We start from the raw sequence: 25,011 nt of genomic DNA, 5'->3' as shown, positions 1-25,011 counted from the left end.
GTTGGCGAGGCTGTGGAGAAAGGGCAACCCTCCTACACTGTTAGTGGGAATGTAAATTAGTTCAACCATTGTGGAAAGCAGTATGGAGGTTCCTCAAAAAGCTCAAAATAGACTTACCATTTGACCCAGGAATTCCACTTCTAGGAATTTACCCTAAGGATGCAGCACTCCAGTTTGAAAAAGACAGATGCACCCCTATGTTTATGGCAGCACTATTTACAATAGCCAAGAAATAGAAGCAACCTAAGTGTCCATCAGTAGATGAATGGATAAAGAAGATGTGGTACATATACACAATGGAATATTATTCAGCCATAAGAAAAAAACAAATCCTACCATTTGCAACAACATGGATGGAGCTAGAGGGTATTATGCTCAGTGAAATAAGCCAAGCGGAGAAAGATAAATACCAAATGATTTCACTCATCTGTGGAGTATAAGAACAAAAGAAAAACTGAGGGAACAAAACAGCAGCAGAATCACAGAACCCAAGAATGGACTAACAGCTACCAAAGGGAAAGAGACTGGGGAGAATGGGAGGGTAGGGAGGGATAAGGGTGGGGCAGAAGAAAGGGAGTATTATGATTAGCATGTATAATGGGGGCGGTGGGGGAAAGGGGAGGGCTTTGCAACACAGAGAAGACAAGTAGTGATTCTACAACATCTTACTATGCTGATGTACAGTGACTGTAATGCGGTTTGTGGGGGGACTTGGGGTAGGGGAGAGCCTAGTAAATATAATGTTCTTCATGTAATTGTAGATTAATAATAACAAAATTAAAAAGTTAATTTAAAAAAAGAGCTGATACATCGAGAGATGTCGGCAGTTTCGCCCAGTTCTACACTGACAAGAAATGGCAAGGCTACTGTTCCTCAGGTCCACTTTGAAACTTTAAACAATTGTCAACTTTTCAAAATGAATTTCATCTTTGACAAAGAAATAGCTTCCACTGGTACCTTAGTTCCCTTCCATAACCAACCTCTCCATTTCCAGGGCACTAAAGCTCCTTCACCTGCCTTCACTAAAGCTCCTTCATCAGCCTTCTTTTGTTTGACAATCTGGAAGCAACTTCAGAGTGTGCACAAAGAAAAGGTTTTTGTGAATTGGCAAATCCTAGTTTGTTAATATAACTCATCTTTTCTGAGTTGTCTTCATATGAAAACCATAAAAGCCAAATCTTGTTTTCATTTGATTGCAGAATAAATAGCCCTGAAGGCCTCTTTCAATTTGGCTGACTTCATATTCTATTCGCAAGAATTTTTCCACCCTGTAAACACAAAATTTAGTAGGAAATAAAGTCAATTCATTAAATGAGGCATTTCACTTAATTTTCTGACTTCTTTAATTATAAAGAGGTTAAACATGTAAAACATTTACAGTATAAGAAGTAGAAAAATGTTAATGAATTTATTTCAGTTTTCCAGAAGCTGGTAAAGATTTCAGCTACAAAAACTGTATTGATCATATCAGGAGAAATTCTATAGTGATTTATCCATAAGTGTCCTAACGACTATCAATTTAATAGGAAATTTGTTTGGCAAGTTTGTTGCTCTTTCCTATGTCAAGTCATGGAACAAAGAGAGCACCATTCACCTAGAAACAGTCATAAGAAACAAATGATCACAGGGGAAAATCTCCAAGTGCAATAAATTATTTGGAAATCATCCAAATGGCTTGAAAACTAAATTTATGTCCATAATCATATCATCCAGGAAACAGTTCTACATACCATATATTTTTGTTCAGTTAGAAGACCATATGATACATAATAAATTATTTTCTATATTGATTGTTAAATATTCTTCATGACATCTCCGAATGTATATATTTAGAAGTATTTACTTCAGCTAGTTGATCAAGGGATATAACTATCCTGAGAACAATGTTTATGCTAAATCTTGCCTTGAGAGCTCCTACAGTTATCGAGTGGTATATGAGGACAGGCATTCAGTTATTTCTTCTCAGGAGTGTTTTTTTTTTAATTTCAGAACCTAAGCTACAGTATAGGTTCATACAAATGGATCTGTATATCTCCGGAGCCTGTTCTCATCCCCCTCTGTATATGGGTAGTTTTTTTTCTATCACACATCCCTTTCACTACAGTATCATCTTTCAAGAATCTTGGCTTTACCTATGGATCTCAACTTTAACTTACTATCATGTCCTGGCCTTAAGTCTTTCTTCTATAAGCAAACTTGCTTATAACACTGAAATTGCTTGGGAAATGGGCTGTCAAAACTCCCTCAAAGCATTTTTACAAAAAAAGTAAAGGTTAAACTCATTCTAAATAAAATAATAGCAATTGAAATGCAGCTTGTTAAATGGGGGGAAAGGTGGAGGAGTAGACCATCTATTTGGGGAAACTTGAAATTTTATAGAGATGGCATCACACATCTGTGGAAAAAGAATTGCTAATTGACTACACACAGAAAAGTAAAACCAATTCTGGCTGATTATCTCACAGCATGTAAACATGATCTCTATAAGATTATAGTTCCAAACAGCAAATATAAAACTCTAAAAAATAGCACCAGTTACAAAATTAGGGGCATCCATGAAAAATAAAAATGCAGGGTCCATTGTTCATAAATTATTTATAATTCAAGATGGTGAAAACAAAGGATTAATTCAACCATGGTGCCCTACTGAGCACAGTCCTTTGTGACTGCATAGGTCATATGCCCATGAAGCTTGCCTTATAATAGAAGCGTATATTTGAGACAATTTCATTTTGACTTGAGGGGGAGAGTAGTTTATAAACAGCACCTCAGAGAGACAAAATGAAAAGAAGAAAGTCACGGGTCACGACTTCATTAAAATGATGAATTTCTATACAACTGAAGACATTGTAGAGAAAATTGAGATGGGTGGTATTTTGCAAAAATGGAGGCTGCATTGCAGTTATATCTACAACTACAGAGCTTTAGTGTGAATCCACATTTCAGAATTTACTGCAAAACAAAGATGACTTATTTTAAATTTAATGGTGAATATAGTTAATACAGTATTGCATACATGAAAGTTGCTGAAACTAGATTTCATATTCTCACCACACACACAAAAAATAGTTAAGATGTGAGGTGATGGACATGTTAATTATTATCATGGTAGCGATTCTATAGTATCTTACTATGCTGATGCACAGTGATTGTAATGGGGTGTGTGGGGAGGACTTGGTGATAGGGAGAGTCTAGTAAACATAATGTTCCTCATGTAATTGTAGATTAATGATACCAAAAAAAAGTATAAGGAAATCAAATCACAACATTTTACACTTTAAAGATGCACCTCTATATTTGTCAATTATTTCTCATTAAACTTGGGGGGGAAAAATAACAAAATTTACTTAAATCCATTGAGCCTCAGTTTTCTTGCAGTAGAGTGATTTTAGTACTTCATTGGGTGCATGAAAGAATTAAGCAACCTAATACATGTAAAGAACTCAGAACAATAACTTACACAGAGAGAACGCAATAAATGTGATTTCTTTGTATTATATCCATAGCATAGAACAAGGAATTATTAAGGTGATGAATATATATGGAATTTCTGCAAAGCAACAAGAATTGAACCTCAATAGGAAGATGGACCACAAAGTACATGTCATTTGTAACTGTTACTAGAAAGCTTGGAGAGATGTCAGAGAATATACAGATATTCCTTGGATGAAACAGATGGAATATCTTTACCTAAAGGATACAGCAAGAAGCAAGGATACACACTGGAGAGACTTGCCTCTTCCCCCAGAGAGACATGTGAGCTTTGGGATCCCAAAATTAAAGAAAAGTATTGTGTTATTACCAACAGTGGTGAGTCAGAATTGGAAGGAACAAGCAAAACTACAAGTCTCTATTCACCTTTGTTTGTTTTTCCTACAACCACAGTAATAAAATGAGTAGAATATTAAAGATAATCTTTCCATATGGACCAATGAGATGTGACTGACCCCAACTCTATAACTGTGTTAAAAAATTTCATTCCATGTTGTACACAAAGTTTTTCCAGGGAAGTTCTCAAGATGAGAAAGTATATCCATGCCTCCTTCTAAGGAAGAAAAAAATAATTTAAGAAGCCAGATAACATATGAGGCTATTGAGAATTGAGCTGTCCATGGTTCTGAAACTAAAGAGGCCATACAACATAGCAAGGAAAATAAATAGGAACAATGAAAAAATATGGAACTCTAGAAAAGAATTCCCCATGGGGAGCCCCTGAATATTGCAGGTATGGAGAGATATCCTGTTTATTCTTGCAACACTCTTTCTCAGACCCAGGAGAAAATCTCTCTCAGGATTTGTGTATCTCCAGAAATGTGGCTTATAAACGGCATGCAGATTTTCAGAAAGAGAAGAGGTTTTTGTGGATGAAGACCTTATGTTGCAATCCCAATATGAACTATCACTTCAAATATTTTTCTACTATTTATAATCACTGGGAGTGTAAACGTGAAAAGCTTCCTTAGCTGTGAATCTGAACACTCAATTAGGTAAGAGAATGAAATAGGACTCCAGATGGGGAGTTGCCTGTATTTTCTCTCTGCTTGTCACTATTAAAGTTAAATATCTAGGACTTAGAACTGTCACCTATCATTTTATTTGTGGATTATGAAGGCTCTTTACTTCCTACATTTTTATTGCCATATCTCATTATCAATTCAACATGACTGGTTCTCTAGATATACTCCAAATGTGTTACCTCTATTGATATTGCAGTGAAATAAATAATTTAGTAAGACAAACCTAGTTGCTAATTCTTTTTAAATGTTAGGAAGAATTCTTTCCCCAAATGAATTTTTACTAATACTTTGATTTGTAGGTCAGGGAACCAAAAGTGATATTTGGCATAACATTTTTATCTTAAACAGGAGTGATAAATTTTAGCAACATGCAAAATGTACATGGCTATCAAAGAAACCTAGTCTGAATTGCTTGAAGCCAGACTTTCATGGAGGTGTAGTAGAAGTTACATAAATTATGAAAATCACCTCCAGCTATAAAGCCTAGAATCCCATGGGCTCTCCAGTTAATTCATTTTTTATTCTAATCACATCAAACCTTTTTCTTCTCCTCTCAGAGGTTTTCCAAACATTGAATGATTCACTCTTACAGGAATAACTCTGATCTCTGCATCTCTAATCATATTTCCTTAGAGTTCTTACTATTCTCTCCTTGTCATATTTTTCTTAAGTAAAAACCCTTTAGGTAGTTTCTCACTAGGTCAAGAGAGAGTAGTGAGGTGGAATATTTAAAAATTTGCCCCCTGTTAGAGCTGATTGAGAAAGATGGAAGGAAAGTTACACCAGAAGGTATATGTTCACACCCAGAAAAGATGGTAGGCTGGCAACATGCTCTGAATCACTAGGAGAAAGAAAACTATTAGTGATAAATCTAATAAAGAAAAAATGGTTGGATCACAATCAATATGTAACATTAATATTAAATTACCTAATGGTATAAATACTATATATCTGATATTCGGACTATGTAAAACAACAGTGGTCTCCCTCAAAACAATGTTGTCTAGGTGGGAAAAATCCTCAGCTGGAAGGACTCTGATTCCCAGCAGGGACAGCACTCCATATATTACGTTGTCTTTTCTTTTAAGTGATGTCAAATCACACCTCAGTCACTGAATTTCTCCTACTGGGAGTGACAGACATACAAGTACTGCAGCCTTTTCTCTTCGTGGTTTTCCTTGCAATTTATTTCATCATTGTGGCTGGGAATGGTGTCATCCTGATGATTGTCATCTCTGATCCAAGACTCCATTCACCTATGTATTTCTTCCTGGGAAACCTGTCATGTCTAGACATCTGCTACTCCACAGTGACACTGCCAAAGATGCTAGAGAACTTCCTCTCTACACACAAAGCAATTTCTTTCATGGGATGCATAAGCCAGCTTCACTTCTTGCACTTCCTGGGAAGCACAGAGGCCATGTTGTTGGCAGTGATGGCCTTTGACCGCTTTGTGGCTATCTGCAAACCACTTCGTTACACTGTCATCATAAATCATCAGTGCTGTACCCATACAGCTATCACTATCTGGGTTATTGGTTTTTTCCATGACCTTCTGCAGTCCATAATGACCTCTCACTTGAATTTCTGTGGTTCTAATCATATCCGTTATTTCTTCTGTGATGTTAAGCCATTGCTGGAGTTGGCCTGTGGGAACATTGAGCTCAACCAGAGGCTGCTCAATACTGCTGCAGGGACCATTGCCATGGGCACATTCTTTTTAACACTTCTCTCCTATTTCTACATTATCATCCATCTTTTTGTCAAGACCCATTCTTGCAGCATGCTTCACAAAGCACTGTCCACTTGCGCCTCCCACTTCATGGTAGTTATTCTTTTGTATGCTCCTGTTGTCTTTACTTACATTCATCCTGCCTCAAGTAGTTCCATGGACCAGGACCGGGTCATTGCCATTATGTACAGTGTGGTCACACCTGTACTAAATCCACTGATCTATACTTTGAGAAACAGGGAAGTAAAGAGGGCCTTGAGTAGGGTGATCAGAAGGAGGCTCCAATTTGAAGAAACCTAGAGAACCACTCTGAGGTATAAATAAGCAGGCAATGAGAATGCTGATGTGAAATTATACCACTCCTCAAAATGTTTATAATATGTATAATAGATGGAACTAGATAAAGAAAAATAAAAGGGAAAGTCTAGTCTAGTTGTATTAAACAATGCATCCCTGGGTAATGTAAGAGAAACTTTGACAAAAGGGATACCAGCCATGGAATCCTATACTGAATTTGTTTTGGGATATCAGTTGACAAAACTGATTTTTTACGTATTGTTATTATGTATTCTTATTCTTGTTATGTGTTCTTGAATGAAATCAGATATAGAAATATGTCTATATTTCCCATGTACTTGGTAGTTGGATAATACACAGGTCATTTATAGTGTGACCCCTTAAACACATTTTATATTTAATAGCAAAAGCTATTATGCTGCTATTTTTGCAATTTTGAATATGGGGCCATGGTTACTCAATTAGAATAGTAAATGTCAACTCACATATGAGTTCAAGGGTATTTTTAAGCAGTATGTCATGATTTCTTTTTCTCCAAGCAGGGAGTCATGTTAATAAATTAACAGAGATAAATGAGCCAATCGTTTACCTAAAAATTTGGGAAACTATCTCCAGGAATGTTTTATAATCAAAGCACAAACTGTAAAGATTTACTGTAAAATTGTTAAAAGTGGAGACAGATTGAAAAAAATCTAAGGAATTCTGTTCTATCTCATTAGTATGTTATATTCCCCTTAGCCTTTGATCATAGAAAATGATGCGTTTCAAAATGCTTTGTAATTTTTTGTTTTGTTCTTCTATTTTTACAGCTGGTAATGTGATGTAGCAGGATGAAATGCAGGGGAAATATGAAGATTCATGAGAATTTTATCTTGTTTCTGTTACTCATCACTAAATTCATACAATGTGAAAGCAATTAAATCACAATTGCTGGGGTATTTTTGAAGCTAAAAACCAAGAGGTACTGTATTCCTTACTTTCTCTATTCCTAGAAGTGTCTGCTTGGCCTGAAGGGATGATATGAGCTAGACTTTGGAACTATTTAGAGAGAGAAGGCTACTAAAGGACATTTTGAGTGAATGTATTGATTGTTCAAATTCTGTGTTCACATGTGTACACCCGATTTGGTCTCACTTCATTTCCATGCTTCTTATGTATTCCAACTCTACATTCCTTGTTCAGTTAATTCCAGTTTCATTTACAAAAAAAAAAAAATGTGTGGAGAAGGCACCATCTAACTTGAACTGTCAGAACATCATTTCTATTTATTAGAATTCTTTATGTAATCCAACCTGCGTGGAAGCTGTGCGCTACAGAGGAGCACATGGTTTTAGTTATCTATTTCTGCATAACACAATAGCATCCCAAAATGTATAACCATAAAACACTTACTTAAATAAACTGCATTCCTCTGTGGGTAACAAATTGGGAAGGACACAGCAGGGAAGCATTCACTCAGTTCAAAATGTCTCAGACCTCAGCTGGGAAGTCTGGGAGAGCTGTACATGGACTAGCTGGGGGCTGACAAAGTGTCTCCCTATTTATCTCTGACTCCTCTTTCTCCATGTGGCTATTGTGTTCTTCTTCAGCAGACATGCCTCAGGGTAGACGTTTTACATGGGGGATCACACAACAAGGCAAAAGTTTCCAGTCATCTCACAGACACAAGCGCCACTTTTATTATCACTTTTACCATACCCTATTAGTCAAAATAGGCCAACCAAGATTCATAGAAAGGAAATAATCCCTACCACTTATTGGAAAGAGAAGCAAAGATTTTGCAGACATTCTTTTTTTTTTTTTTAAATAATTATTTTTTATTGAAGGGTAGTTGACGCACAGTATTACATTAGATTAGTTTCAAGTGTACAACACAGTGGTAGAACATTTATATACATAATTCTAGGTTCCAGCTATCACCCTACTAAGCTGTTACAATATCTTGACTATATTCCTTATGCTATACATTACATCCCGGTTACTTATTTATTTTACCATTGAAAGTCTGTCCATTTTTTTTTTTTGTTTGTTTGTGAGGGCATCTCTCATATTTATTGATCAAATGGTTGTTAACAACAATAAAATTCTGAATAGGGGAGTCAATGCTCAATGCACAATCATTAATCCACCCCAAGCCTAATTTTCGTCAGTCTCCAATCTTCTGAGGCATAACAAACAAGTTCTTACATGTAGAACAAATTCTTACATAATGAATAAGTTACATAGTGAACAGTACAAGGGCAGTCATCAGAGAAACTTTTGGTTTTGCTCATGCATTATGAACTCTAAACAGTCAGTTCAAATATGAATACTCATTTGGTTTTTATACTTGATTTATATGTGGATACCACATTTCTCTCTTTATTTTTATTATTTTTAATAAAATGCTGAAATGGTAGGTAGATACAAGATAAAGGTAGAAAACATAGTTTAGTGTTGTAAGAGAGCAAATGTAGATGATCAGGTGTGTGCCTGTAGACTATGTGTTAATCCAAGCTAGACAAGGGCAATAAAACATCCACGTATGCAGAAGATTTCTCTCAGAACAGGGGGGTGAGGTTCTAAGCCTCACCTCTGTTGATCCCCAATTTCTCACCTGATGGCCCCCCTGCAACTGTGCCTGTCTTAGGTTGTTCCTCCCTTGAGGAATCTTACCCGTCTCTGGCTAACCAGTCATCTTCCGGGGCCATACAGGGAAATGTGAAGTTGGTAAGTGAGAGGGAAGCCTTATTGTTTGAAAAGGTTAGCTTTTTACTTCTTTGCATATTTATGCCCTGTGGCTTCTATGCCCAGCATTTGTCTTGAGGTATCCTTACCACTTGGAAGAATTATGATACTCGGTAAAATTGATATGAGGCACGAATTCTATTTAAGGGATGTAATTAGGAAGGAAGAAGAAAAGCTATAGAAATAGCAGGCAGAAGAAAACATGGGAAGATTGATTATTTCTTTGACATATCTTCTTGTAGAGTAACTTCAGCATATATAGGTTTTAAGCTACTACTTAAATCGCACACACACATTAACATAATAGGAGTATAGTTACATAACCAAAGCATATCTGTAATTACCAGCCATCTCCAGTGAAACCAAGAAAACCAGTTAGGCACCTTAGGCATTTGTGAAAACTTATCTATGATATGGTGGATATTGTCCAACTGAACTTGAACAGTCTGAGAGAAATCAGACAAATTAAAACAACCCATTCCTGGGGACTGTTCACATCCCATATGTTCTTTTAACAGTAAAGAGTCTGTGGTTGTAAGATTTTGGAGTGCTACAATTTGCACTTCTCCTAATTCTTGGTTGAGTTCCAACAGTATAGATCCAGTCAAATTTGTTGTTTTACTGTATGCACAGGCCAGCTTAGATATCTCCTTCCTCATTCCCACGGCAAGTCCAGGAACTGGTGGGATGAGTGCATTTACAGCTGTAGCAGTGCATGGATCTTTGTTGGGGTTTTTTGATGATCATCTTCTGGCATGAGTCTTTCAGAGAGTGCAGATGTTGGAAGTTCTTTTTCATATCGTATCTTAGTTCATTTTCGGGGTAGCCCAATTAGGCTTTGATCCTCTGTATAAACACAAACAGACCCTTTGCCTACACTTTTATATGCCCTTTATACCCTTGTGTAGAACTCGTTGGAGGTTAGCACACAGGAACTGCCCTTTTTTTTTTTTCTTTGTTTTTGGTATCACTGATCTACACTTACATGACGAATATTATGTTTACTAGGCTCTCCCCTATACCAGGTCTCCCCTATAAACCCCTTTACCGTCACTGTCCATCAGCATAGCAAAATGTTGTAGAATCACTACTTGCCTTCTCTGTGTTGTACAGCCCTCCCTTTTCTCCTACCCCCCCATGCATGTTAATCTTAATACCCCCCTGCTTCTCCCCCCCTTATCCCTCCCTACCCACCCATCCTCCCCAGTCCCTTTCCCTTTGGTACCTGTTAGTCCATTCTTGAGTTCTGTGATTCTGCTGCTGTTTTGTTCCTTCAGTTTTTCCTTTGTTCTTATATTCCACAGATAAGTGAAATCATTTGGTATTTCTCTTTCTCCACTTGGCTTGTTTCACTGAGCATAATACCCTCCAGCTCCATCCATGTTGCTGCAAATGATTGGATTTGCCCTTTTCTTATGGCTGAGTAGTATTCCATTGTGTATATGTACCACATCTTCTTTATCCATTCATCTATCGATGGACATTTAGGTTGCTTTCAAGTCTTGGCTATTGTAAATAGTGCTGCAATAAACATAGGGGTGCATCTGTCTTTCTCAAACTTGATTGCTGCATTCTTAGGGTAAATTCCTAGGAGTGCAATTCCTGGGTCAAATGGTAAGTCTGTTTTGAGCATTTTAATGTACCTCCATACTGTTTTACACAATGGTTGAACTAACTTACATTCCCACCAGCAGTGTAGGAGGGTTCCCCTTTCTCCACAGCCTCGCCAACATTTGTTGTTGTTTGTCTTTTGGATGGCAGCCATCCTTACTGGTGTGAGGTGATACCTCATTGTAGTTTTAATTTGCATTTCTCTGATAATTAGCGATGTGGAGCGTCTTTTCATGTGTCTGTTGGCCATCTGTATTTCTTTTTTGGAGAACTGTCTGTTCAGTTCCTCTGCCCATTTTTTAATTAGGTTATTTGTTTGTTGTTTGTTGAGGCGTGTGAGCTCCTTATATATTCTGGACGTCAAGCCTTTATCGGATGAGTCATTTTCAAATATATTCTCCCATACTGTAGGGATCCTTCTAATTCTATTGATGGTGTCTTTTGCTGTACAGAAGCTTTTCAGCTTAATATAGTCCCACTTACTCATTTTTGCTGTTGTTTTCCTCGCCCGGGGAGATATGTTCAAGAAGAGGTCACTCATGTTTATGTCTAAGAGGTTTTTGCCTATGTTTTCTTCCAAGAGTTTAATGGTTTCATGGCTTACATTCAGGTCTTTGATCCATTTTGAGTTTACTTTTGTATATGGGGTTAGACAATGGTCCAGTTTCATTCTCCTACATGTAGCTGTCCAGTTTTGCCAGCACCATCTGTTGAAGAGACTGTCATTTCGCCATTGTATGTCCATGGCTCCTTTATCAAATATTAATTGACCATATATGTCTGGGTTAATGTCTGGATTCTCTAGTCTGTTCCATTGGTCTGTGGCTCTGCTCTTGTGCCAGTACCAAATTGTCTTGATTACTATGGCTTTATAATAGAGCTTGAAGTTGGGGAGTGAGATCCCCCCTACTTTATTCTTCTTTCTCAGGATTGCTTTGGCTATTTGGGGTCTTTGGTGTTTCCATATGAATTTTTGAATTATTTGTTCCAGTTCATTGAAGAATGGTGCTGGTAGTTTCATAGGGATTGCATCAAATCTGTATATTGCTTTGGGCAGGATGGCCATTTTGACGATATTAATTCTTCCTAGCCACGAGCATGGGATGAGTTTCCATGTGTTAGTGTCCCCTTTAATTTCTCTTAAGAGTGACTTGTAGTTTTCAGAGTATAAGTCTTTCACTTCTTTGGTTAGGTTTATTCCTAGGTATTTTATTTTTTTTGATGCAATTGTGAATGGAGTTGTTTTCCTGATTTCTCTTTCTGTTGGTTCATTGTTAGTATATAGGAAAGCCACAGATTTCTGTGTGTTGATTTTGTATCCTGCAACTTTGCTGTATTCTGATATCAGTTCTAGTAGTTTTGGGGTGGAGTCTTCAGGGTTTTTTATGTACAGTATCATGTCATCTGCAAATAGTGACAGTTGAACTTCTTCTTTACCAATCTGGATTCCTTGTATTTCTTTATTTTGTCTGACTGCCGTGGCTAGGACCTCCAGTACTATGTTAAATAACAGTGGAGAAAGTGGGCATCCCTGTCTAGTTCCTGATCTCAGTGGAAATGATTTCAGCTTCTCGCTGTTCAATATAATGTTGGCTGTGGGTTTATCATAGATGGCCTTTATTATGTTGAGGTACTTGCCCTCTATTCCCATTTTGCTGAGAGTTTTTAACATGAATGGATGTTGAACTATATCAAATGCTTTTTCAACATCTATGGAGATGATCATGTGGTTTTTGTCTTTCTTTTTGTTGATGTGGTGGATGATGTTGATGGACTTTCGAATGTTGTACCATCCTTGCATCCCTGGGATGAATCCCACTTCGTCATGGTGTATGATCCTTTTGATGTATTTTTGAATTCGGTTTGCTAATATTTTGTTGAGTATTTCTGCATCTACGTTCATCAGGGACATTGGTCTGTAGTTTTCTTTTTTGGTGGTGTCTTTGCCTGGTTTTGGTATTAGGGTGATGTTAGCTTCATAGAATGAGTTTGGGAGTATCCCCTCCTCCTCTATTTTTTGGAAAACTTTAAGGAGAATGGGTATTATGTCTTCCCTGTATGTCTGATAAAATTCCGAGGTAAATCCATCTGGCCCGGGGATTTTGTTCTGTGGTAGTTTTTTGATTACCGCTTCAATTTCGTTGCTGGTAATTGGTCTGTTTAGACTTTCTGTTTCTTCCTGGGTCAATCTTGGAAGGTTATATTTACTAGGAAGTTGTCCATTTCTCCTAGGTTTCCCAGCTTGTTAGCATATAGGTTTTCATAGTATTCTCCAATAGTTCTTTGCATTTCCGTGGGGTCGGTCGTGATTTTTCCTGTCTCGTTTCTGATACTGTTGATTTGTGTTGACTCTCTTTTCTTCTTAATAAGTCTGGCTAGAGGCTTATCTATTTTGTTTATTTTCTCGAAGAACCAGCTCTTGGTTTCATTGATTTTTGCTATTGTTTTATTCTTCTCAATTTTATTTATTTCTTCTCTGATCTTTATTATGTCCCTCCTTCTGCTGACCTTAGGCCTCATCTGTTCTTCTTTGTCCAATTTCGATAATTGTGACATTAGACCATTCATTTGGGATTGCTCTTCCTTTTTTAAATATGCTTGGATTGCTATATACTTTCCTCTTAAGACTGCTTTTGCTGTGTCCCACAGAAGTTGGCGCTTAGTTTTGTTGTTGTCATTTGTTTCCATATATTGCTGGATCTCCATTTTGATTTGGTCATTGATCCATTGATTATTTAGGAGCATGTTGTTAAGCCTCCATGTGTTTGTGAGCCTCTTTGCTTTCTTTGTACAGTTTATTTCTAGTTTTATGCCTTTGTGGTCTGAAAAGTTGGTTGGTAGGATTTCAATCTTTTGGAATTTTCTGAGGCTCTTTTTGTGGCCTAGTATGTGGTCTATTCTGGAGAATGTTCCATGTGCACTTGAGAAGAATGTATATCCCGCTGCTTTTGGATGTAGAGTTCTATAGATGTCTATTAGGTCCATCTGCTCTACTGTGTTGTTCAGTGCTTCCGTGTCCTTACTTATTTTCTGCCCAGTGGATCTATCCTTTGGGGTGAGTGGTGTGTTGAAGTCTCGTAGAATGAATGCATTGCAGTCTATATCCACCTTTAGTTCTGTTAGTATTTGTTTCACATATGCTGTTGCTCCTGTGTTGGGTGCATATATATTTAGAATGGTTATATCCTCTTGTTTGACTGAGCCCTTTATCATTATGTAGTGTCCTTCTTTATCTCTTGTTACTTTCTTTGTTTTGAAGTCTATTTTGTCTGATATTAGTACTGCAACCCCTGCTTTCTTCTCACTGTTGTTTGCTTGAAATATGTTTTTCCATCCCTTGACTTTTAGTCTGTACATGTCTTTGGGTTTGAGGTGATTTTCTTTTAAGCAGCATATAGATGGGTCTTGCTTTTTTATCCATTCTGTTACTCTGTGTCTTTTGATTGGTGCATTCAACCCATTAACATTTAGGTTGACTATTGAAAGATATGTACTTATTGCCATTGCAGGCTTTAAATTCGTGGTTACCAAAGGTTCAAGGTTAGCCTCTTTAGTATCTTACTGCCTAACTTAGCTCGCTTATTGAGCTGTTATATACACTGTCTGGAGATTCTTTTCCTCTCTCCCTTCTTGTTCCTCCTCCTCGATTCTTCATATGTTGGGTGTTTTGTGCTGTGCTCTTTCTAGGAGTGCTCCCATCTAGAGCAGTCCCTGTAAGATGTTCTGTAGAGGTGGTTTGTGGAAAGCAAATTCCCTCAGCTTTTGTTTGTCTGGGAATTGTTTAATCCCACCGTCATATTTGAATGATAGTCGTGCTGGATACAGTATCCTTGGTTCAAGGCCCTTCTGTTTCATTGTATTAAATATATCATGCCATTCTCTTCTGGCCTGTAGGGTTTCTGTTGAGAAATCTGACGTTAGCCTGATGGGTTTCCCTTTATAGGTGACCTTTTTCTCTCTAGCTGCCTTTAACACTCTTTCCTTGTCCTTGGTCTTTGCCATTTTAATTATTATGTGTCTTGGTGTTGCCCTTCTTAGATCCTTTCTGTTGGGGGTTCTGTGTATTTCCGTGGTCTGTTTGATTACTTCCTCCCCCAGTGTGGGGAAGTTTTCAGCAATTATTTCTTCTAAGATACTTTCCATCTCTTTTCCTCTCTCTTCTTCTTCTGGGACCCCTATAATATGGATATTGTTCCTTTTGGATTGGTCACACAGTTCTCTTAATATTGTTTCATTCCTGGAGATCCTTTTGTCTCTCTCTATGCCAGCTTCTATGCGTTCCTGTTCTCTGATTTCAATTCCATCAATGGCCTCTTGCATTCTATCCATTCTGCTTATAAACCCTTCCAGAGTTTGTTTCATTTCTGCGATCTCCTTTCTGGCATCTGTGATCTCCTTCCGGATTTCATCCCATTTCTCTTGCGTATTTCTCTGCATCGCTGTCAGCATGTTTATGATTCTTATTTTGAATTCTTTTTCAGGGAGACTGGTTAGGTCTGTCTCCTTCTCTGGTGTTGTCTCTGTGATCTTTGTCTGCCTGTAGCTTTGCCTTTTCATGGTGATAGGAATAGTCTGCAGAACTGGGACCAGTGATGGCTGGAAGGACTTCCTTTCTTGTTGGTTTGTGGCTCTCCTCTCCTGGGAGAACAGCGACCTCTAGTGGCTTGTGCTGTGCAGCTGCGCGCAGACAGGGTTTCTGCTTCCTGCCCGGCTGCTATGGAGTTAATCTCCGCTGTTGCTGTGGGCGTGGCCTAGCTCCGGCAGCTACTCCAAAATGGTGGAGTCGCGTTGGAGCAGGAGCTGCTGGGAGGCTATTTATCTCCGTAAGGGGCCTCCCTGCTCCCTGCAGCCCAGGGGTTAGGGTGCCCAGAGATCCCGGATTCCCTACCTCTGGATTAAGTGACCCGCCCTGCCCCTTTAAGACTTCCAAAAAGCACCCACCAAAACAAAACAACGCCCAACAAAAAAAAAAGAAAAAAAATTTTTTAATTAAAAATATATATTTTTTTTTTAATTAAAAAAAAAAAAAAAGGTTGTCGTTCATTTTTCTTTATTCTCCGGTGCCTGCCTCAGGCCTCTGCTCACCGGTCTTTCTGCCCTTTTTCCCTAGTATTGGGGTCCCTATCCCTTTAAGACTTCCAAAAAGCGCTCGCCAAAACAAAACAGCAAAAAAGCAAAAAAAAAAACAAATGGTCGCGCGCTTTTCTTATGTCCTCTGTCGCCCATCCTCCAGTGCCTGCTCACTGTTCTTGCTGCCCTGTTTTCCTAGTATCGAGGGCCCTGCACTCTGGCCCGGATGGCTGGGGCTGGGTGTTCGGCAGTCCTGGGCTCCGTCTCCCTCCCGCTCTGCCTGCTCTTCTCCCACCGGGAGCTGGGGGGAGTGGCGCTCGGCTCCCACCGGGCCGGGGCTTGTATCTTACCCCCTTCGCGAGGCGCTGAGTTCTCTCAGGTGCGGATGTGGTCTGGATATTGTCCTGTGTCCTCTGGTCTTTATTCTAGGAAGGGTTGTCTTTGTTATATTTTCATAGATATATGTTGTTTTGGGAGGAGATTTCCGCTGCTCTACTCACGCCGCCATCTTCTGCCCCTTCTGCAGACATTCTTAACCCACCACAGTCCCAGTCTGAACACTAATTGCATTTTTCCCAAATACAAAGTACAACTGATCTCCCTCCAAATAATCCTAAAATCTCATCCTATTATTGCATCAGTAGAAATGGTGCATCTGTTTATCAAAATCAGGTCAAGATACCAATGCAGATTCTTGTGTTTTATTTCCTAAATTATGGTTCTTTCCAATCTGAAGAACTTTGAACAAAAGAGTCAAGCTATCTGCCCATCACATACTCAACAAATAATGGTAAGACAGTATAGGATGACCATAATAGAAACTCTCATTCATAAAGGGAAAATGTGAGGCACATAACAGTAATCGAGCAGCAATGAAACCCAGCTGTGGGCATTTTTCTAACTGCCCCTACAGACCAAGGTGGTGACATTGAAAATGATGATGCCAATGAAAATTCTTTCTAACAATTTACAGTCTTACAAATCTTACTGAGGTTTCCTCAGAGGAAAATGCCATACTCACAAATCGTTGTGAGACAGATCTTTCTCTGGCTAGCTAAAAGTCAGGTTATTGTAGGACAACACCCTTAAGATTCCTAGAAACATTTTCATGTGATTGAAAGAGAGTCAGTCTAAGAGGCCTGACCTTATGGTTTGAGAAGCTCTTATAGGTTTCCTCTTCAACTTTCTGAGGTTTCAACAAAGGGCCTTACACTCTCATTTCTGAGATCTTTACCTAAAGCCATAATTTACTAACAGCACCTGGGAATTTAATCTTTGCCCAGAGCCACTTCTTACTTGTAGAACATTTAGCCATCTAGAGTAATTAGAACTGATTTATGGTTTACTTTTTGAGCCTGGGAACTCCTGAATCCTTTAATTTTTCTCAAAATTCTCCTTGAAAATCAAGGGGTTTGCATTTTGAGCTCATCTCATCCTTCCCTACCATATAAGAATCAACTGAAAGAAATGATTTGGAACATCACCTTTCCCCTGGTAAATCTCATTCTCAAGTTCCATGGGTTCAAGAGATAACCTTTCTATCTTCCATATTACCTTAGACAATACTCTACATCTTTCCCTGCGTCCAAGCCAGTATTAGAGTTATAGCCTTGTATAAATTGAGAATGTCCTAGTGTTGTTAATGGAGGAAAGAGAATAAGCCCAAAGGTGGTGCAACTATTAACCTACATGTACCTATAGAAGTAATCATGGATTGGATTTTGAGGGTGTTTTATCAAGAGAGTAGAACATAAAACTGAATAAACAAGAATGTATTGACCCCTGATTCAAGATGGCAGTGTGAGAGGTGAGACAGAGAACTCCTCCCAAAACCACAGAGAGTGGGAGAATATAGTTAATACAACTAACCCTAAAACAGCAACAGGAAAGAAGGCTGCATCAGACTGCATACAGACCTCACGAACAGAGTAGACCTCACCAAACAGGGTAACCTACAAAAGCCTTGATCTGGTGGGACCACTCCCTTCCCCCACCCCAGCTCACTGGAGGGAGGAAGGGAAATGGAGAGGGGAGGTGGGGTGGAAGCCTGGGACTGCTAAACACCTGGCCCTGGAGATCTGCTTTGCAAGCAGAAACCCACATTGCGTGGTGCTCTCAAGGATGGGGAGCTGAGACAGGTAGAGTGCTTGAGAGTCAGATTCTGGCCATTTGTGGAGGACAGGATCCACACCCGGCCACTCTGGGACATAGGAAAGGCAAGCAGTCTGAGAGGCTTTCTAGCAGCAAGAGGGCTGCTGAAGGGGCGGGGTTTGCACAGAGCTTGCTGAGTGGGAAAAGGGATAAGGGGATGAGGTTGTCTGGGTGCACTCTGCCCAGCAGGTTGGGAACTTTGAGGAGCTTCAGGTGCTCCATCCCCCTGGCTGGCTACTCAGCTCTGAGGGCCCCCACTGTGATATGCAGCCTGCTGAACCATCTTCTTTCTGGCCTGACGGCACTGGCTCGCAAACCCGCAGTCACTTGCACTGGCATCAGGCCAGGCAGAGGGAGCTCCGCCTACAACAGCTGGAGATGCAAAGCACAGAGGCTTTCACCTGTGTGCTCCGTCCACTGGCTCTAATACGGGAGACAGACATGAAAGACAGTAATCAGAATACAGATCTTTCCACCCCCACGCAGGGACTGGAGCTTCTGGGTACTAGAGGGCAACACAGAAATATGAAATGTCAAATGAACATGATTCAGACCAAAATCTCACAAATCCCAAAAAAGGGACAAATGAAACTGAACTGACCAATCTTCCTGAAAGAGAGTTCAAAATAAAAATCATAAACATGCTTATGGAGGTACAGAAAAATATTCAAGAACTCAGGAAAGAATTTAGGATGGAGATTCAATCATTAAGAAATTCCATATCTGGAAATAATCATAAAATGGAGGGATTTAAAAGCAGATTACATGTAGTAGAAGAGAAGGTAAATGGAATAGAAATTAGAGAAGAGGAATGGAAAGAAGTTGAGGCACAGAGAAAAAAGAATCTCTAAGAATGAAAGAATATTGAGAGAACTGTGTAACTAACCCAAACAGAACAATATTCACATGATAGGGGCACCAGAAGAAGAAGAGAGAGAAAAGGAGATAGGAAGTGTCATTGCAGAGGTAATTGCTGAAAACTTCCCCAATCTGGGAAAGGAGATAGTCTCTCAAGCCATGGAGATGCACAGATCTCCCAACTAAAGGGACCCAATGAATACAACATCAAGACATATAATAATCAAAATGGCAAAGATAAAGGATAAAGACAGACTTTGAAAAGCAGCAAGGGAGAGCAAAAAGATCACATACAAAGGAAAACCCATCAGGCTATCATCAGATTTCTCAACAGAAACCTTACAAGCCAGAAGGGAGTGGCATGATGTATTTAATGCAATGAAGCAGAAGAACCTTAAACTGAGAACACTCTACCTGGCTACATTATCATGTAAATTTGAAGGAGGGATTAAACAATATTCAGATAAGCAAAAGCTGAGAGAATTTGCCTCCCACAAACCACCTCTGTAGTACATGTTGGGGGGACTCCTATAGATGGAAGTATTCCTAAGGCTAAATAGATGTCAGCCAAGGGACAGACAAAGAGGACAGAATATGATTCATAACATACAAAGAATGGAGGATGAAAAAAAAAGAATCTTTAGGTTGTGTTTGTAATAGCATACTGAGTTAAATTACACTGTTAGATAGTAAGGGAATTATCCTTGAACCTTTTGTAACCACAAATCTAAAGCCTGCAATGACAACAAGTACATAACTATCGATAATCACCCTAAATGTAAATGGTCTGAATGCACCAATTGAAAGACCTAGTGTCACTGAAAAAACAAGACCCATCTACATGCTGGCTACAAGAGACTCACTTCAAACCCAAAGCCATACACAGACTGAAAGTAAAGGGATGGAAAAAGATATTTCATACAACTAATAGGGAGAAAAAAACAGGAGCTACAGTACTTGCTTCAGACAAAATAGACTTCAAAACAAAGAAAGTAACAAGAAACAAAAAAGGACATTACAGTAGGAGCCAAGATGGCAGTGTGAGTAGAGCAGTGGAAATCTCCTCTCAAAACCATATATATTTTTCAAAATACAACTATTCCTAAAAGACAGACCAGAAGATACAACAGGCTACATCTACACCTGCGAGAACCCAGCACCTCACGAAGGGGGTAATATACAAGCCACAGCACAGCGGAACCCAAGCACACCCCCGACCCCAGCTCACCAGTGGGAGGAGAGGAGTCGGAGCAGGGATGGAGAGGGAGCCCAGGTCTGCTAAATACCCTGCCCTAGCTATCCACACCAGGAGCACAGACACACAGTGCGTGATGTGCTGGATACTAGGGAAACGGAACAGTAAAACCTGCGAGTGGGTTCCCACAGCAGGCACCCCTGGGACAAAAGAAAAGCGAGTGCTTTTTGACAGTTTTAAATGGACAGGAGCCTTACAGCTGGATGGAAGCATCCCGGCACACACAGCCCAGCAGCTGGGAATCCTGGGAAACTCCAGGCACCCTAACCCCCTCTGAGGGGCTCTGGAGACCCTCACACCAACAGTCTCGTGCCCACTCCCCCACTGGCACAGCCTTGCCATAGCACAGCAGCAGCCTGAGACCAGCCACGCCCACAGCAGCAACACAGAGCCACACTCGCAGCAGCCTGGGCAAGACTCAGAGGCCCCATCAGTGCACAGCTGCCCAGCACAAGCACCTAGGGTTTGCCATTCTCACAGGAAGGGAAGACAACAGGCAAGCAGCAAAGGACTTTCTTCTCCCAGCTGACACACGGGCCAACTGATTATGACTACCTCTATCACCATGAAAATGAAGAAGAATTTGATACAGGCAAGAATAAACTGGACATCCCCTGATAGGGAACATGGGGAGATAGATTTAACCAATCTTCCTGAAAAAAGAATTCAAAATAAAGGTCATAACCATGCTGATGTACCTGCAGATAAACATGCAAGAGCTAACAGATAAAGTTGGGAGGGAGAATATAGAAATAAAACAATTTCTTGAAGGACTTAAAAGCAGAATGGACGAGGTGCAAGAGGCTGATAATGGAATAGAAATCAGAGAACAGGAAAGCAGAGAAGCTGATGCAGAGAGAGATAAAAGGATCTCCAGGAATGAATCAATATTAAGAGAACTGTGTGACCAATCCAAAGGGAATAATATCTGCATCATAGGGGTAATAGAAAAAGAAGAGAGATAAAAAGGGATAGAAAGCATATTTGAAGAAATAATTGATGAAAACTTCCCCAAACTGGGGGAGGAAATAGTCGTTCAGATCACGGAAGCACGTAGAACTCCCAACAGAAGGGACCCGAGGAGGACAACACCAAGACACATAATAATTAAAATGGCAAAGAGCAAGGACAAGGACAGAGTATTAAAGGCAGCCAGAGAGAAAAAAAGGTCACCTACAAAGGAAAACATATCAGGCTATCACCAGACTTCTCAAAAGAAACCTTACAGGCCAGAAGAGAATGACATGATATATTTAATACAATGAAACACATGGACTTTGAACCAAGAATATTGTACCCAGTACGATTATCATTTAAATACGAAGGAGGGATTAAACAATTCCCAGACAAGAAAAAGTTCAGGGAATTTGCCTCCAACAAACCACCTCTACAGGCTATAACAGAGGGACTGCTCTAGATGGAAGCACTCCTAAGGCTAAATAGATGTCATCAGAGAAAATAAAATCAGAGCAAAGAAAGCAGACCAACCAAATACTAACTAGAGGCAAAAAAATAAAATTAACTAACACACAAAAGCAGTCAACGAAACATAATAGAGCACAAAATAAAACACCTAGCATATAAAGAATGGAGGAGGAGGAATCAGAAGGGAGAGAAATAAACAATCATCAGACTGTGTTTATAATAGCTTGATAGAGTTAAGACAGTAAGATAGTAAAGAAGCTAACCTTGAACCTTTGGTAACCACAATTCTAAAGCCTCTAATGGCAATAATTACATATCTTTTAATAATCACCCTAAATGTAAATGGACTGAATGCACCAATCAAAAGACACAGAGTAATAGAATGGATAAAAAACGAAGACTCATCTGTATGCTGCTTACAAGAGACTCATCTCAAACCCACAGACATGCATAGACTAAAAGTCAAGAGATGGAAAAAGATAATTCATGCCAACAACACGGTTAAAAAAGGAGGTGTTGCAGTACTAGTATCAGACAAAATAGACTTCAAAACAAAGAAATTAACAAGAGATAAAGAAGGACATTACATAATGATAAATGAGTCAGTCCAACAAGAGGATATGACCATTATAAATATATATGAACCCAATACAGTAGCACCAGCATATGTGAAATACTAACAGAATTAAAGGAGGAAATAGAATGCAATGCTTTCAATTTAGGAGACTTCAACACACCACTCACTCCAAAGGACAGATCCACAAGACAGAAAATAAGTAAGAACACAGAGGCACTGAACAACACACTAGAAAAGATGGACCTAATAGACATCTATAGAACTCTATACCCAAAAGCAACAGGATACACATTCTTCTCAAGTGCACATGGAATACTCTCCAGAATAAACGACATACTACACCATGAAAAGAGCCTCTGTAAATTCAAGAAGACTGAAATTCTCCCAACCAACTTCTCAGACCACAAAGGAATAAAAAGAGAAATAAATGGTACAAAGAAAGCAAAAAGGCTCACAAATACATGGAGGCTTAATAACATGCTCCTAAATAATCAATGGATCAATGACAAAATTAAAACAGAGAACAAGCAATGTATGGAAACAAATGACAACAACACAAAGCCCCAATTTCTGTGAGATGCAGTGAAAGAAGTTTTAAGAGGAAAGTATATAACAATCCAGGCATATTTAAAGAAGGAAGAACAATCCCAAATGAATAGTCTAAAGTCACAATTATCAAAACTGGAAAAGGAAGAATAAATGAGGTCTAAAGTCAGGAGAAGGAGGGACTTAATAAAGATCGGAGAAGAAATAAATAAAATAGAGAAGAATAAAACAATAGAAAAAAATCAATTGACAGTGCCTGCCGTCGAAGTCGAACAGTTCGAAGGGGAGGCGTGGAGCTGAATATATGTACAACTCACTTTGAGAGGACGCCCCACGTTGGGCACCAGATGTAGTGTGCTGCCCGTTTTCTTTGGGTGAAATGAGAGAACAAAAAACACAGACAACACAGACAATGGCTGCAGCCCCTAAGTGGCGCAGCACTTTTATTTTTATACTGCCTTTCTCGGACCTCAGTCTAGTGCTGTACTCATCTTTCCCTTCTCCGGGGGGGGGGGGGGGGCAGGCCAGAGCACCTTGTTGATTTTCTTAGAAGCTGCCTGGTAAGCAGGGGCGGTGTTTTCACACGTCCTCAAGGTCTCCCTATTTTCAGACTGAGGCATCTTGGCTCGTCTTCGAGGACAAGATATGTTTTTGTGGGCACATAACTTCCAAGGACTGCACCAGTTGTTCTCAAGCTGGTGCTTTCCCATGCTGTGTTCAGACATGGGGGAAGGTGCTTTCCCATTCTGCCTTCAGACATGTGAGAAGACAAAGGCCGTCCCCAACATCTCCCCCTTTCTTTAAATATTACATGGCTGAGATTGAACATGTCGAAGGACAGGCATAACTTGAATATATATATATAGGTTTTAACAAACTATTAGTTAAATTGTGTACACACATTAACAGAATAGGAATACAGATACATAACAGAGGCAGACTTACAATTACTAGTTATATCTAATGAAATTAAAACTAGTTAGATAGCTTAGGCATTTGTAAAAACTTATTGACAATATGATGGATATTATCTAATTAATTTTGGGTAGTTTGAGAAAAATCAGACAAATTGAAACAGCACATTCTTGGAAATTGTTCACATCCTACATGTTCTTTTAACAGCAGATAGTCTATAGCAGAGTGATTCTGAAGCTCTGCAGCTCGCACTTCTCCCAGTTCTTGGTTGAGTTCCAATAATATAGAAGCAGTCAAATTTGTTGTTTTGCTATATGCACAGGCCAGCTTAGATATCTCTTACTGCACTCCAGTGACAAGTCCAGGAACCGGAAGGAGGAATGCAGCTGCAACTACAACAGCGGCAGGATCTCAAAGCTTCAAGTTTTCATCACAATCAGATGGCAGAGCTCGGAGAAGCCTCTTACGCTTATATCCAGAATGGTCTATTAGAGCAGGAAGAATGTGTCCCACACCACAAACACCTCGATAGTGTGAAGAAAGGGCTTGATATGTTTTGTCATTACACAAAAATACCCAACCATTTGGAAGTCTATATCCAGAAGACCATTTTACATTGATTGTAGAATTACAGTAAGAGGGTACATGAGTACAATTAATACATACACAGTCAGTGATTATAGTAGTACTAACAGGTAACTTTAATTGGGCATCAGGAGTAAACGTCTTAGGGGGAAGAATGATATTTATGTAACATTAAACATTCAATAATAAAGTTTAGCATTATTTCGTTTGACAGTGCTTTCCAGGTAAATATATATCAGGTAAATAAGCCAAATTAGTCAAATATTTTCCTTGATGAAGAGAAGAAATTCCTCTGACATGTTCCAGGGGCCCTCTGGAAAATATCAGAGTTAATTGAGAGGCAAAAATACCTTTTCAAATTTGGTCTTGGGATGTTGTCAAAAGTTTTTAAGGCACTTGCCTAAATAGAATTATAGTTATTAAAGAACACTTATTATTTAACCAGAATGATAATAAGAAAGTTTAAAAGCAAATGCAGAAGGTTACATAGTTGTTAACACTTAGCTTAGTCTTTTTAATATTAAGATCTCATTTTCTTAAATACTGAAACAATTCATTAAGACTCATGAGAAACTGTTTTGATAAAAAATTAGAAAACTTCTTGCAATCTTTCAACATTAAGAGCAGACTAACGGTTGAAGAAAACTTTGTCTTTCCAACTGAAAACGAAACTCCAATTTTGCTGTTTACTCGATATCAAGATTCACTTGCTTTAATTTCACATAGCATGACTATATCAACTTTT

General features: G+C 39.1%; 1 protein-coding gene across 1 annotated transcript; it reads left to right on the top strand.

Moving 5' to 3' along the window:
• Nucleotides 1-5,586: 5,586 nt before the first annotated feature.
• Nucleotides 5,587-6,549, top strand: LOC118924114 (olfactory receptor 12D1-like). The gene has a single exon (XM_036908619.2). The coding sequence runs from the start codon at nucleotides 5,608-5,610 to the stop codon at nucleotides 6,547-6,549; it is 942 nt and encodes a 313-aa protein (XP_036764514.2). The 5' UTR covers nucleotides 5,587-5,607.
• The last annotated feature ends 18,462 nt before the right edge of the window (nucleotides 6,550-25,011 follow it).

This window comes from Manis pentadactyla, chromosome 16 (genome assembly GCF_030020395.1).
Source record: "Manis pentadactyla isolate mManPen7 chromosome 16, mManPen7.hap1, whole genome shotgun sequence".
Lineage (NCBI taxonomy): Eukaryota > Metazoa > Chordata > Mammalia > Pholidota > Manidae > Manis > Manis pentadactyla.
This window is presented reverse-complemented; position numbering and strand designations above follow the sequence as displayed.

Bases quoted from the DNA above. Each gene is read 5' to 3' on its own strand.
- LOC118924114 (XM_036908619.2), top strand. From the start codon at position 5,608: ATGTCAAATCACACCTCAGTCACTGAATTTCTCCTACTGGGAGTGACA.